Raw genomic sequence first — 16,364 nt, forward strand, 5'->3', positions numbered from 1 at the left:
CCACATGGCGCCCAGCACTCACAGTCGGCCCTCCTGGCCTCTCCACATGGCGCCCAGCACTCACAGTCGGCCCTCCTGGCCTCTCCACATGGCGCCCAGCACTCACAGTCGGCCTTCCTGGCCTCCACAGCCTCATCCCTCATGCTGGTGGCCCTCAGCCTAAGCTCTGCCAGCCCTGGGGTCCCTCCTGGGCAAGCTCTGACTTCTCTGAGAGATGCCCTCTCTGGCGAGTATGACAGCACAAGGCTGCCACATCTCTCACATCACTCTCCTAATTAGTCCCATGCAGATGGAGAGTCTTGAAAATGGGACCAGAGTTTAACCATCTCTGTGACTAAAACACTCCAACCTGGGTGACAGAGCAAGACCCTGTCTCTAAAAAATAAAAAAAAGGAGAGAAAAAAAATAAGCAAAAGTACACAAGTAGTAAATAACAAAAGACAGTAAACCTGCTTTCAAAAATGCCCAGCAATGCCATTTTCTTCTGAATCAAATGAGCAAAACTTTTAAACGAAGATGGTGCCCAGCTCCTGCTTAGGACATGAGGAATTTTGCTCTGATGATATAAATAATTACAACTTTTATGTAAAGCTAATGGGTTAAGTTTACATTTACTCTGATCCAGCAAGTTCATTTCCAGAAATTAATCATAAGGGAATAATTATGAACGAACCAAAAAGCATCCCATCTGGATGTCTTTATAATTTACACAAAAAACACAAACACACAGAAACAACCTAAGTGTGCAGAACGCAGGTGCCTGGAGAGCACCAACACATCTGCACCGTGGAACAACAAGCCGCGCGCGCTGAAACACAGGGAGAGACAGGATTACTCAGGAAAAGGCTCAAAATGTGTTCCGTTTAAACAATTTATAAAACAGTAAAAATCTACAGAAAACAATGTTGTACATGCACAAATATAGAGACGTGGAAAAAGACACACCTAAATGCTATCAATATTACCTGTGGGTGAGGATTAGACGGTCTCTGTTTTCTTATTACTGATTTGTATCTTCTAAAGTTTCTAAAATCATCACATGCTACCTTTGGAATCAGAAAAGCACACTGGACTATGAGGGAAAGAAACCGGCTACACACAGTGCTGGAGGCCTTTTCCAGGCCTGAAATCCTGGCTTAGGGCATTTTCTAAAAATGCTTCCAACAGTAATGCTTGAAACATCCTTTACAACCCTTTTCCCAGGCCCTGCTTCGTGTACCTTTCTTTCTCGGTATCTTCTCTCTCTGTCTTCATCTCCTCCTTCAGAGTCTTCATCCTTCTCTTCACTTCTTACTTTACTTACTAAAAGTAAAACATATTTTTAATACTCCCAAATGTTAGCACATCAAAAAGCTCTTTTAACATCTTGCTATGGATGGTATTGCACATTTTATATTTATTAATATGTATTTTAAAATATTCTTCAACTAAAACACATGCCTCCAACTCAAGAATGAAGAGTTCTAGTATCAAATTTAAAATGAAGGAGATGAACATGGCAATCTGAGTGATATGGTTTGGATCTGTGTCCCCACCCAAATCTCACACTGAAATGTAGTCCCCAATGCTGAAGGTGGGACCTGGTGGGAGGTGACTGGATCATGGGGGTGAATTTCCCCCTGGGTGCTGTTCTTGTGATACTGAGTGAGTTCTCACAAGATCTGGTTGTTTCAAAGTGTATGGCACCTCCCCACTCTCTCCCTTCCTCCTGCCCTGGCCCTGTAAGACGTCACTGCTTCGCTTCACCTTCCCCTAAGACTGTAAGTCTCCTGTGGCCTCCCCAGCCGTGTTCCTGTACAGCCTGCCCAACTGTGAGCCAATTAAACCTCTTTTCTTTATAAATTCCCCAGCCTCGGGTGTTTCTGTACAGCAGTATGAGGACAGACTCGTACACTAAGGAACAGAGAGACTTCTTGCCTCACTCAGTTTGCTGCTGAAGCAACCAGGCAAATGTCTGAGTAACCCCTGGAAATTCAAGAGGGCACCAGACCAAACTCATACAGCCTTCAGGGTTTCTGCGCATCATGCAGAAGCAGAGCTTAGTCTGAACAGGAGAACCAGCCCAATCAGCCAAACACTTTAGCCAAATGTGAGCTCCAGGGAAATGCCTGCCCTCCTGGATGCACTGAGGACCCAGAGCAGCCCCCATACCTCCTGGCACCCCCACTGCTGAGGGGACCAAGGAAGCCAGAGGCCCCTGAATAAACAAGGAAGCCAGGTGCGGCAGACTCCCCAGGGCACCAGACTACAGCATCCATCCTGGGCTGGGGAGGCTGAAGCACCAAGGCCCAGTATGACCTGCAAGAGAGACCGGGGGCAAACAGAGCCAGGCAGGTACCGATAACACCAAAGCATCATCCAACAAGGAAAGCTGGACTTTCACTTCTGAATCTGCACACAAAAAAGGCATCAGATGTAAAATTCAGAGAGTGGACACTTTAAAAGATCAGGGCAAAGTTAAACTTTCAAACATCACTGAGGCAAAGTGCATTCATTCAAAAAGCATTTACCAGGCTGGGCACGGTGGCTCACACCTGTAATCCCAGCACTTCGGGAGGCCGAGGCAGGTGGATCACGAGGTCAGGAGTTCAAGATCAGCCTGGCCAACATGGTGAAACCCCATCTTTACTAAAAATACAAAAATTAGCCAGGCGTGGTGGCGTGTGCCTGTAATCCCAGCTACTCGGGAGGCTGAGGAAGAGAATTGCTTGAACCCAGGAGACAGGGGATGCAGTGAGCAAAGACTGCAACACTGCACTCCAGCCTGGGCAACAGAGCAAGACTCCTTCTCAGAAAAAAAAAAAAAAAGGCATTTACCAAGCACTGAGCACTCTTCTAGGAGTCTGGGTTACAAGGGGAGGGCCCCACAACAGGTAGATTTTCAAGGCTGAAACCCCAGGACTCTCCGAGAGACTGGAAGAGAAAGCAGGACATCAGGATACGTCCCAGGTCTTCTGACCTCAGGACGCAAGGATGCAGGTGCTATCAACTGAGATGGGCAAGCCTGCAGGACAGCCGGTGTGGAGGGGCTACCGGAAGCTCCATGTGGGGTACACTGCGTTTGTGTTACCCATTAGACATCAAAGCACAGGGGATACACAAGCCTGGAATTCAGGGACGATGCCCAGCTGGAGGTAAAAACTTCGAAATAAGGACACAGACAAACAGTATTTAAAACCATGAGACTAGATCCAGCCAGCAAGGGCAAGGGGTTGCTCCAGAGGAGGCCTGGGGACCCAGTCCTGGATAAAGGCCACACTGCACAGATGGGCGGTGCGGAAAGAAAGGAGATGAGAAGAGATGTACAGAGGGAACAACTTGAGAGACTCGAGTCTACAATCAGTTTTCAAAAGTCTTTCCAGTACAATTCCTTTCAACACCACATTGAAAAAATGAGCAGGTAGTCAAAAAAGGATGATCTGAGAACAAAAGATTTTATTGCAAATAAATACCAAAAACATCAAAAACAATAATTTTGAAAAGAGCATTAAATAGTAGGACAGCTACTGTTAAAATTAATTAGGCCAACAGCAGGGTGTGGTGACACGTGCCTGTAACCCCAGCTACTCAGGAGGCTGAGGCACGAGGATCACTTGAACCTGGGAGGTGGAGGTTGCAGGGAGCCAAGATCACACCACTGCACTCCAGCCTGGAGAACGGAGTGAGAGTCTATCTCAATAAAAAAATAAATAAAATAAAAATAATTAGGCCAAGTGCAGTAGCTCCTACTTATAATCCTAGCACTTTGGGAGGTCAAGATAAATGGACTGCTAGAGACCAGTTCAAGACTAGCCTGGGCAACATGTGAGAGCCCCATCTCTACAAACAATTTTTTTTAATTATCCAGGTGCTGGCCGGGCGCTGTGGCTGACGCCTATAATCCTAGTACTCTGGGAGGTCGAGGTGGGTGGATTGTCTGAGCTCAAGAGTTCGAGACTAGCCTGGCCAACATGGTGAAACCCCCGTCTCTACTAAAAATAAAAAAAATTAGCCAGGTGTGGTGGCATGTGCTTGTAGTCCCAGCTACCCGGGAGGCTGAGGCACAAGAATCACTTGAACCAGGGAGGCAGAGGCTGCAGTGGGCTGAGAACGTGCCTCTTCACTCCAGCCTGGGCAACAGAGTGAGACTCTATCTCCAAAAATAATAATAAATTACCCAGGTGCAGTGGTGCGAGCCTGTAGACTCTGCTACTCAGCTCAAGGCTGTGGTGGGCTGTGATCACACCACTGCACTACAACCTTGGCGACAGGGCAAGACCCTGACTCTACTTTATTTTTTTAAACAATAAATCAACAAATAAAATATATTTTTAAAGAAAACAAAATTAGTGGTAACCCAACTAACCCATCCATTCCACCTCAAATATATGCCACCCCAAGAGAAATGCACATATATGAACACCAAAAAATATACATGATAACATTCTTAGCAGCCTTATTCCTAATAGTGTAAATCTGCAAATGACTCAAATGGCCACCAGCAGTGAAATGGATAAACAGATCACGGTGTGTCTATACGGTGTATCTAACGGTGGCAATGAGTAAAGGCCCTCGGTTTCCATCCTTTTCACAGCCAGGCCTTCTAACCCTTCTGCTGATTCTAAGAGTAACTACCTATTCTTCTAATAGACTCCTTCTGCATTTATATGTGCTAGTTTACATTTTTATAAGAAGCATATATTGGCCGGGCGTAGTGGCTCACGCCTGTAATCCCAGCACTTTGGGACGCCGAGGCGGGTGGATCACGAGGTCAGGAGATCAAGACCATCCTGGCTAACAGGGTGAAACCCCGTTCTACTAAAAATACAAAAACAAAATTAGCCGGGCGTGGTGGCAGGCGCCTGTAGTCCCAGCTACTCAGGAGGCTAAGGCAGGAGAATGGAGTGAACCTGGGAGACGGAGCTTACAGTGAGCCCAGATCGCGCCACTGCACTCCAGCCTGGGCGACACAGCAAGACTCTGTCTCAAAAAAAAAAAAAAAAAAAAAACAAACAAACAAACAAAAAAAAAACAAGAAGCATATACTACCTATACAACCAAAAAATACTGAATAAATTTCCATTTGGGGAGGAAAAAAAGTATGTACCTTTACCTTACAATTCCTAGGAATTTAGCTAAATAAAATAAAACACACTTTTAGAAAATATTTTTTATCAAAGAGGTTTATTTTTGTTTATTTACGATGACAACTGAGATTTACTGAGATAATAAGCCTAAAATATGGTTTTGCTTTTTGGGTTTTTTTTTTTTTTAGACAGAGTCTCGCTCTGTCACCCAGGCTGGAGTGCAGTGGCGTGACCTCAGCTCATTGCAACCTCCTCCTCCTGGGTTCAAGTGATTCTCATGCCTCAGCCTCCCAAGCAGCTGCGCCACCACATCCAGCTAATTTTTGCTTTTCTTTTTTTTTTTTTCAGTAGAGATGGGGTTTCGCCATGTTGGCCAGACTGGTCTTGAACTCCTGGCCTCGAGTGATCTGCCCACCTCGGCCTCCCAAAGTGCTGGGATTACAGGCATGAGGCACCATGCCTGGCCCTGAAATATGTTTTAATAGTAAAAGTCTAGCTAACAATGAGAAAACTGTTATTCCTTTCATTGGCTGAATTTTTTTTTTTTCTTTTGGAGACAGAGTCTCGCTCTGTCTGGAGTACAGTGGCACAATCTCGGCTCACTGTAACCTCCACCTCCCTGGTTCAAGCAATTCCCCTGCCTCGGCCTTCTTGAGTAGCTGGGATTACAGGCGCACGCCACCATGCCTGGCTAAATTTTTTGTATTTTTAGTAGAGACAGGGTCTCACCATGTTGGCCAGACTGGTTTCAAACTCCTGACCTCAGGTGATCCACCCACCTTGGCCTCCCAAAGTGCTGGGATTACAGGCATGAGCCACCACGTTCAGCTGCTCAGCTGGCTAAATGGTTTTTAGAGTTTTTGTTTTTTCTTTTGAGACAGGGTCTCACTCTGTTGCCCAGGCTGCAGTGCAGTGGCACAATCATAGTTTATTGCAGCCTCGACCTCCTGGGCTCAAGGGATCCTCCCACATCGGCCTACCAAATAGCTAGAACTACAGGCAAGCGCCACCACACACAGCTAATTTTTTTATTTTTTGTAGTGATGGAGTCTCCCTATGTTGCCCAAGCTGGTCTCAAAATCCTGGGCTGGAGCGATCCTCCCACCTCAGCCTCCCAAAGTGCTGGGATTACAGGTATGACCCACCACACCTGGCCTGAACAAGTTTTTAAAATACCAAAAGGAAAACAATGATAAAAAGTACACACACACACCCCACAAGAGAGAGAACAGGGACCTCTAACTTCAAAGATAAAACATTTGTGAAAACTATGAGAGAAAACAAAAATAACAAATGAACATTTCAAAAGAGGAAAATGTCCCAAACAGCAAGAACTTTTAAAAGAAACAGAGCCAGCTGGGCACAGTGGCATGTCTGTAATGCCAGTGCTTTGGGAGGCTGCGGTGGGAGGATCGCTTGAGCCCAGGAAGTTGAGGCTGCTATGAGCTGTGATGGCACCACTGCTCTCTAGCCTGGGGGCAGAGCAAGACCCTGTCCAGAAAAAAAAGGAAAGGGGAAGGAGGGAAGGGGGGAGAGAGGGAGGGGAGGCAGCAAGCTATCAACCTGTCACCAGCAGCAACGCGGCACCTCAGGTGGAACCACGGGAAGGCAAGCGGGGACCCACCTGAGCGGCCTTTCCTCTCCGCCCGCTCCAGAAGCCACCGGTCGCGCGTCTCCTGGCCCAGCAGATTGTGGTTGGCCACCGTCTGCCGGAGTTCTTCCTTCCGGGCCCTTCTGTCTTTTTCTTTTTCCCTGTCCTTTCCTCTGCTGTGAGACTTTTCTGCCTCTCGATGTCTCTCCTTCAGCTTTTCTTTCTCCCGGTCTTTTGTGTCTCTTCTCCTCTCCCTCTGTCTGTCTCTGTCCCTCTCCCCACGAGGAATCTCCTTAGCTGTGTGGACTTCGGCCACCCTGTCTCTGCTCCTGGCATCCTGGTCAGGATCCCTGAACCTTGGCTCCTTGTGTTCAGGAAGGTCCATCTCAGACTCGTTATGCAGCTTCTTCTCTCTGTGCTTCTTTTCTTCCTTGGAACCGCCTGACTGTATGGCCTGAAACAAGAGAACAAAGGGTCCTCTGTGACCAGGAAGGCAGATTTCCATTAGACTTTTAATACCTGAATGTGAGAAGCACACGCAGCTGAAGGACCTTAAAACATATTTGCATTCAGCTACTTTCCAATCCCAGTTTCCAATCCCAGATGGGCCAAGGCCTGCATGGATGAGAATTCTTAGAACACTAAAGGACATGGAGTCAAGCTTAGATTTCTACAACTGCCCACCAGCGCCCCAATATCATGGACATTCACATTGATCGGCAAATCAAATCTAAAATACGTGTATTAGAGGGTGAAAAATTACCCATTGGGTACAATGTTCACTATTCGGGTGACAGGTACAATTTGGGTGTCAGGAGCACTAACGGCCCAGACTTCGCCACTCCACAAGATATGCATGTAAGAAACCTGCACCTGTACCCCCTAAATATGAAAAATAAAGTAAAATTCAAAAAAAATAAGTAGGACCAGGCATGGTACCTCACACCTATTATCCCAGCACTTTGGGAGGCTAAGGCAGGAGGATCGCCTGAGGCCAGGAGTTCAAGACTAGCCCGAGCAACATAGCAAGATCCCCATGTCTACCCCCAAAAATTAAAAAATTAGCAAGCCTGGTGGTTCATGCCTGTAGTCCTAGCTACTCGAGAGACTGAGGTGTGAGGGCAGCTCAGGCCCAGAAGGTCAAGGCTGCAGTGAGCTATGGTTTCACCAAGGCTGCAGTGAGCTATGGTTTCACCAAGGCTGCAGTGAGCTATGATTTCACCAAGGCTGCAGTGAGCTATGGTTTCACCAAGGCTGCAGTGAGCTATGATTCCACCAACGCACTCCGGCCTGGGCAAAACAGTGAGACACTGTCTCTAAAAAAAAGAGTAAAATTAATTAACTAAAAATAAATAAATAAATAAAATGCTACATGTGTTAAAAGAGAGATACTGAAGCTGTCTTTTAAAGTTGTTAAAACACAAACCGCCTGGGCCCCATACAAATAACGACCCTCATTCTAAAACTCTCAGGACTCTCATTCCCAAAGCCCCTCTCCCCACCCACCGCTGCGACCCCTGAAGTGAGCATTCCCTGCCCCGGAGCAGTGCGGAGGCCCCTGAGCCATGGCAGGCCCCACGAGTGGTGGGAATGTCCAGCTGGCTTAACCAACGTTCCAGAGGGATCATTAGCTGCACACCTTCACCTCTGAGTTGAAAGTACTTCTGAAATGAGGCACACGTAACCAAAGTTATACCGTGTCGTGTACCAGGTAAAGCGGGTCCAAGAAAACCACACGAGTCCTGCACAGATCCCAATCCAAATCTTTACAATAATTACCCAGAGATGTTTTCTGAGGTCATCTGCTTTCCAGGTATCATCTTTGGTTCTTCTCTAAATAGAAAAGTATAAAGTTAGAATGTTTAAAGTTTAAAATAATTAATTTTCTGTGCTCTAGTGAGCTGCTTTTTCATTAGGCCATTTAAATCAACGGCAGTTAATTCCTGACATGCCAGAAAATACTTCTCTACCTCCTGGAATAAAAGGTAACAGAAATACAGATTTTTAACAATTACTCACTAGTCTAAAATGACACATTATTATAAAATGTATCCCTTTGGCTACTTCAAAACTTAAATATTATAAAATAAAAGTGAAAACACGTTATAACAGCAGTTGAACAACAGAGGAAGGACAAATATTCTGTGGGTTTAAAATATCTTGTGTCAGACTGTATTTTCCAAAAACAGTCACAACAGACTCACGTCCCAAGTCTGTGCTCCTTCTGTGGCCGCTGGGCTCAACCCAGGACAGAAGGCATCGTGGGCCTCCCAGGACAATGGGTTTCCGCCTGGTCCTCCTGGGCTGCAGCTCCAGATACTTCCCTGTGAGGAAGAGAAGCAGCCCTGGGGAGAGGCCCCTACAGATGCCACAGCCCAGAGGGTCCCTCACAGCCAGCACCAGGGCAGGTGTGTGAGAGGCGTGGCCCCTCATGAGTCACCACCTCCTGAACCTCAAGTCTCCCCAGACGAGGCCCCAGGTATCAGCGACAGAACTAAGCCTGCTGCTGTGAGCTCTCCTGATCCACAGAGTATGTGAGAAAATTAGAAGGCTAGGCCGGGCGCGGTGGCTCACGCCTGTAATCCCAGCACTTTGGGAGGCCGAGGCGGGCGGATCACGAGGTCAGGAGATCGAGACCATCCTGGCTAACACAGTGAAACCCCGTCTCTACTAAAAATACAAAAAATTAGCCAGGCGAGGTGGCGGGCGCCTGTAGTCCCATCCCAGCTACTCGGAGAGGCTGAGGCAGGAGAATGGCGTGAACCCGGGAGGCGGAGCTTGCAGTGAGCCGAGATGGTGCCACTGCACTCCAGCCTGGGTGACAGAGCGAGACTCCGTCTCAAAAAAAAAAAAAAAAAAAGAAAATTAGAAGGCTGCTGTTGTCTCACACCACGGCCTTTTACACAGAAACAGCAGCTGGGATGCATGACAGACAGAAATGAGTTTAGCATCTGGTGCATACCAGATGCTATCCTGAGTCAAGCACAATATTTAAATCTCATAACCCTACTAAGAAGGCTACCGGCTCCATTTTTCTAATGAGGACAGTGAGGCATCACAAGGCTCAGCAGCTTTCAGCTCTAGAGTCCTGCCAAGGAACAAATCAGGAGTGGAACCGACACCTGTGGTGGAGTGAATGCTCAAGGGTCGCCAAAGAAAGCCTGCCTGTCCCTGAGGACACCCTATCACACCCGTCTGCCACACTGGGCAACCCGTGGGCCCACAAGCTCACCCGTGTCTCTGGCCCTCCAGGGCCCTGTACTAGTATTCAGCAAATATACGCCAAGCTCCTGGCACACACCGAGCACTGCTGCAGAGCTGGGGCTGTGCAGATAAAACCCAAGAAAGGCCCCAGGCCCAAAAACACCGTCCAACTCCTCTGATGTTTGTTGTTTCTACTGCGGAAGTGTTTGCTCCTCGTTGGATAATCCACCTTTCAAGTGTGATGACACCTCTCTAGCTAAGCCCTCACCTTCTGGAAAGGAAGGCCTATCTTAGTCCTCTGTGTCACCCAGCACTGCTTAGCATGTCGCAGCGCCTCACGACCACCAGCCGTTAAAGAATCGACACTGTGCGTGCCGGGAAAGGAGGCATCCGGGCAGCCGGCTCACCAGGTACCTAACTGTTCTAAGAATCTGAGGGAGAATATTAAAAGAACAAGGTGCCGTGGTCTTAAAACATTTCCACTGACTCTTCAACAACCCTTCCTCTACAAGTCAAGCCAATTCCCCTTCCCACGAACGTGGGCCAGATTCTATGTCACACTCTCCTTCATCGTCGTCTTTTTGTGTTTTTGACAGGGTCTGGTTCTGTCACCCAGGCTGCAGTACAGTGGCACCATCTCGGCCCAAGTCATCCTCCCACCTCAGCCTCCCGAGTAGCTGGGATGACACCTGGCTAATATTTGTATTTTGTAGAGACGGAGTTCCGCCATGTTGCCCAAACTCCTGAGCTCAAGCCGCCCGCCCTGACACACTTCTGATGAGGAGGACGGGGTGGAGGGCCAGGTGTGCACCTTCCTGCTCAGGGTCCCTTCCAGAGCTTCCACCTGGCTGTGGCACCCGCTTGCTCTCACCGTGCACCCTGGGAGACGCAGCTGCCATAGCACAAGGATGCCCAAGCACTCCCAGGGAGGCCCAGGCAGAGGCCAGCACCAGCCCACACCTCAGAAGGGCCCCTCAGCCCGACGCAACCTTCAGGGAGCGTGAGGATTGCACTCTAACGTCCCCCCACGCCACCCCCAAACCCCAACCCACAGGAACCATGAGGACAGTAAAGGTTGACTGTGCTCTAAGGCAAGGTTGGGACTCCCCTTCTGCACCCTCGCCCCCACCTGGGGCGCCTCCTGTCACACTGCACCACTGCCTCCTGGCAACCCTCACGATGGCGATTCCTACAAGATCCGTGCTGGTCTCCCCGAGGAGAGCATGAGCTTTGCCAGTGCAGCCACAGCTCCTTCTTCTGTGCCGCTCCTGCTCCACAGCTGCACTGAGGCCTGAGCAGAACCTCAGTGCAGAACACGCAGGTGCTTATCACCACGCCACAGTAACACACTCCAACAACACAGGGTACAACCCTACAACCCCAGTACAACAGAGCTTCATGCTAAACCTAACCACATATCACCACGCCACAGTAACACACTCCAACAACACAGGGTACAACCCCACAACCCTGGTACAACAGAGCTTGATGATAAACCTAACTTCAGCTGAGCAAAATCAATCAAGGATGATTTCCTGCAGAGAATATACCATAACTATTCAATTTTTCCCTTTGAGAAACACTTCCTTAAAGGTATAAATAAAGGGAGCATTTGGGTATTTGTTTCAAAAAAAAAAAAAAACAGATTTAGTCCAAATGAAAAATGGAAACTTTTCATGGACAAGCCACTAAAACTCTTCCTGGAATGTGAAAATTAGGGCAAACAAAAAAAGCTGTAATACCTCATAAATATATTAAATAATTATTTTTTTTTTTTTGAGACGGAGTCTTGCTCTGTCACCCAGGCTGGAGTGCAGGGGCACAACCTCAGCTCACTGCAACCTGCACTCCCTAGGTTCAAGCAATTCTCGTGCCTCAGCCTCCTGAGTAGCTGGGATTACAGGCACCCACCACCACGCCCGGCTAAGTTTCATAATTTTAGTAGAGATGGGGTTTCCCCTTGTTGGTCAGGCTGGTCTCAAACTCCCGACCTCAGGTGAGCACCCCCCCCGCCCTCCCAAAGTGCTGGGATTGCAGTTGTGAGCCACCATGCCCGGCTCTTTGTTTAAAGTTAACTTCTACAGAGAGGTTTAATATAGGACCTGCTATAAACTAAAGGGCTGAATGGAACCCAGGACACGAGTGACCAGAGAGGGGACGCCCAGGATACTCGGGGACAGTCCAACCAGAAGACCCAGGAGACCGGGATACCACAGAGAGGGGACGCCCAGGACACCAAGGGGCAGTCCAACCGGGAAACGTGGGCACCACGGAGAGGGGACACCTAGAACATTAGGGGACAGTTCAACCAGGGGACGTGGGTGCTGCACACAGGGGACGCTGAGGACATTCAGGGGACACTGGGAAGGCACTAGGCCACCAGCTCACAATGTGAAAAGTATGTCACAAAATCCATCCAGTGGGGTTTCTTAATGGTCGTTAAAATTACTGATGCTGACAAAGTTAAAAACCTTGAGGACAAGAGGTCTCTGACAGAGATCACAGGATTTTTCTTCGGCCTCTCTAGTTTTCAGCAAGAAAAAAACAGCCATTTTCTTAAATGCACAGAATACTGACTACTTTGGAGCACTTAAAACTCAGCTAATATGGACTGTTTACCCTCAAGGTTTCTATCCATGCTGTCTCCCTCTCTAGAGTTTCAAACTGTTCAACAATGATTTACGGCTTCCCTGCCATCGGTCCCCACTTGCCACATGTAAACCACATGCTTCTGCCAAGGCCTTTTAAAGACCAACTTGACCTGTCCTCAGACTCTGCCCTATGGAGCAGCCCAGCAATCCACGCTTAAAATCAACTCTCCGAGTATGGAACCAAAGGGCAAAGTTCCCCAGCACTCCCATGAGCGGAACAAACTCCAACCTGGGGACGGGGCGGGGAGGAGACTCAGGAGAGTTAAGCAGCAAAACCATCAGCACGATTCAGCCCAGGCACTAGCGGATGAGAACTGGAGCCTGCAGTCTTCAGCGTCTGCAAGCGTGTGTCCTGGGCCGGCATCCTTCATGCCTATATGGGCTGGCATCCTTCATGCCTATAGCAAGCAAACAGGAGATGAGTGGCTGCCCAGCACCAGCTCCCCAGGGCCTCTGTCCCTCGATTTACGCTCGATTTACATCAACTAAATCATCTAGAACCTTTTCATAACAAAACTCTTCGGAGAACTATTCAGTAAGAACCCTGAACGATGTTTACATCCCTTTGATTTGCCTCCTGAATAAAACAGATGAAACTGATTTAACTCCCCTTCCCCTCGATGCAGGGCTTCAAGGGAATTCTTTTCCCCACTCTCATCTCATCCTGAAATCCAAGGAGAAGTAAACCTGGGCTGAAATCACCTCCAAGGTGGTATCACCTCCAAGATGCACCATCAGAGGTGGTGAAGCCAAAACCTCACTTCAGGGAGGACACTCACAGCCCAGACGGAAAGCAGATCCCACCCCTGTGCCATCTTGTCCAACCCACACTCCGAGTGCGTGTGAGGGCTTCCGCGCTCTGTAAGCCAAACAGCAGAAACCCCTGGACCTGACGCTCATTGCTCCTGCCGCATAACCTCCGACAGCTGGGCAGACTCCAGCAAGAAGGTGCCACTGGCATCTGCAGCCACCTGTGGGCAGTGGGCTTCTCCCCTTGCTTTCCAACCCAGCCTCCTCTTTTAGAAAACACTCATCAGAGGTTAAAGTTAAATACTGATTTGAACTAGTTAATTGAACATTAAGAAATGTTTAAAAGACGTTATTTTGGGCCAGGCATGGTGGCTCACACCTGTAATCCTAACAGTTTGCTAGGCTGAGGTAGGAAGATTACTTGAGCCCAGGAGTTCAAGACCAGCCAGGGCAACACAGCAAGACCCCATCTCCATAAAAAAAAAAAATCAACCAAGCATGGCGGTTCAACCGCAGTCCCAGCTACTCAGGAGGCTAAGATGGGAGGCTCACTTGAGCCCAGGAGGTCAAGGCTGCAGTGAGCTGTGATAACTGCCACTGCACTCCAGCCCAGGCGACACAGCGAGACCCCATCTCTATAAAAAAATAAACAGATGAAAGCGTCACCAGATACTACTATTTCTGCTTCTAACATGTTTCTAAATCCACTCTTCCTTCCAGGGACATTGCCATAAATCCATTCTGGACCTGCAGGACGACCACTAGCTCTGTGCAAAGCAGCAAAGGCACCCTCCAGCCTGAGTCCCCACACGACAGAGACACCGCGGCCCAACCCTGTTACATCCATCTACATGGACCCAGTGGTATAGCGCTGACGCTGACGTCCACATCGTCATCCTGTTCCCTGTATGACACGGAGAAAGAAAAGAAACTAATCTGAGGAATGTGAGCTCCTTTAAATGTTTAGGCCCAGAGCCACTGAAAAGTGACAGTGGTCACGTCTCACTCCCTGCCACACCCAGGGCTAAGGACGTCTGTTCCACCCACCACACCCAGAGCTAAGGACGTCTGCTCCCCACCGACACCCGGAGCTAAGGATGTCCTGCTCTCCCCCCTACCCCACACCGGGAGCTAAGGACGTCCCGCTCCCCCACAACACACCCAGAGCTAAGGACTTCCTGCTCCCCCACAACACACCCGGAGCCAAGGACGTCCCGCTCCCCTCTCAACCTGGAGTCAAGGACGTCCCGCTCCCCCTTCAACCTGGAGCTAAGGACGTCCAGTTCCCCGCTCAGCCCAGAGCCAAGGATGTCCCGCTCCCCCACCCACACCCGGCGCTAAGGACATCCCACACTCCCCCCAACCCGGAGCTAAGGACATCTCGCTCGCCGCCCCACACACCCGGAGCTAAGGACATCCCGCTCCCCTCCACACCCGGAGCTAAGGACGTCCCATTCTCCCCCCATGCCCCCAGCTAAGGCCATCCCACTCCCCCGACACACCTGGAGCTAAGGACGTCTCACTCCCCCAATACCCAGAGCTATGTAAGCCACCTGCTTTATGACCTCTTGACTCAGCATCACCACCAACAGCCATATTATTATTATTATTATTATTATTATTATTATTATTATTATTATTATTTAAAGAGTCTCATTCTGTCACCCAGGCTGGAGTGCAGTGGTGCTGAGAGGTGAAGGCTCCTGGGCTTCTGGGTGGTTGGGGACTTGGAGAACTTTTCTGTCTAGCTAAAGGACTGCAAACACACCAATCAGGACTTTGTGTCTCACTAAAGCTTTGTAAACGCACCAATGAGCACTCTAAAAACGCACCAATCAGCGCTCTGTGTCTAGCTAAAGGTTTGTAAATGCATCAGGATGTGGGCGGGGCCAAATAAGGGAATAAAAGCTGCCCCCCACCCCAGCCAGCAGTGGCAACCTGCTTGGGTCCCCTTCCACACTGTGGAAGCTTTGTGCTTTGTTCTTCACAATAAATCTTGCTGCTGCTCACTCTTTGGGTCCACACTACCTTTATGAGCTGTAACACTCACTGCAAAGGTCTGGGGCTTCACTCCTGAAGTCAGCGAGACCACGAACCCACCAGGAGGAACAAACAACTCTGGATGCTCCACCTTTAAGAGCTGTAACACTCACTGCGAAGGTCTGCGGCTTCACTCCTGAAGTCAGCAAGACCACAAACCCACCAGAAGGAAGAAACTCCGGACACATTTGAACATCTGAAGGAACAAACTCCGGACACACCATCTTTAAGAATTGTAACACCCACTGCGAGGGTCTGTGGCTTCATTCTTGAAGTCAGCGAGACCAAGAACCCACCAGAAGGAGCCAACTCCGGACACAGTGCTATCATAGCTCACTACAGTCTTGACCTCCTGTGCTCAAGCAATCCTCCCACCTCAGCCTCCTGAGTAGCTGGGGCTACAGAAATGCACCACCATGCCCAGGCTTTTTTTTTTTTTTTTAAGAGATAGGGTCTTGCTATGTTGCCCAGGCTGGCCTCAAACTCCCATCCTCAAACAATCCTCCCACCTCAGCCTCCCAAAGTGCCAGGATTACAGGCATAAGCCACCACACCTGGCCAATAGCCATAAATTAACCTACCAATGTCATACACTGGACACCAGAATTCGTAACCTGCAGTTCAGTGATGTATAACCAATCAATAATCAATGTTATTTCTGTAAATCAGTACTTGACAAAGTATTTTGTAATCGTCCCCTCTCCTGATTCGTCCTTTTCTCTTTAAACACTCAAGCCTCTCCTTTGTTCTCTGGAGCACCTCCCAGTGTTTCCCAGGCTGTGGCCCTGACAGTCTCTATAATTAATTTTGCCTGGATTTTCTTTAGGTTGACGACACCAACATGAATTCTCAGAATTACAGAGTGGAATGAACAGGGCCACTAATGGCCAGAGCAGTGTGCTTCACTAACCCTATGTGGCAACACACCAAACTAGGGTGCACACTAAAAGACCCAGAATGCAAGGCTGGCTCCCGCCTTTAGGACTGGGACATAATTTACCTTTTGCTGCCCTCATTTTTTTTTTCAAAATTCCTTACACTATAATTTTTAAGTTATCAAAT

At 48.7% G+C, this 16,364-nt stretch overlaps 1 protein-coding gene across 1 annotated transcript; it reads right to left on the minus strand.

Annotated features, from left to right (window-relative positions):
- Positions 1–1,219: 1,219 nt before the first annotated feature.
- On the minus strand, positions 1,220–8,946 carry LOC116464503 (cytoplasmic dynein 2 intermediate chain 1-like; the record flags this gene model as incomplete). Its single annotated transcript, XM_032147770.2, has 4 exons — positions 8,862–8,946; positions 8,437–8,490; positions 6,691–7,111; positions 1,220–1,302 (listed from the first exon to the last, which is right to left on the minus strand). Coding segments are annotated over exons 3-4 (435 nt in total), but the record flags the coding sequence as incomplete, so codon positions are not given.
- Between the last annotated feature and the right edge of the window lie 7,418 nt (positions 8,947–16,364).

The sequence above is a fragment of the Hylobates moloch genome, unplaced genomic scaffold, assembly GCF_009828535.3.
Source record: "Hylobates moloch isolate HMO894 unplaced genomic scaffold, HMol_V3 SCAFFOLD_838, whole genome shotgun sequence".
NCBI lineage: Eukaryota > Metazoa > Chordata > Mammalia > Primates > Hylobatidae > Hylobates > Hylobates moloch.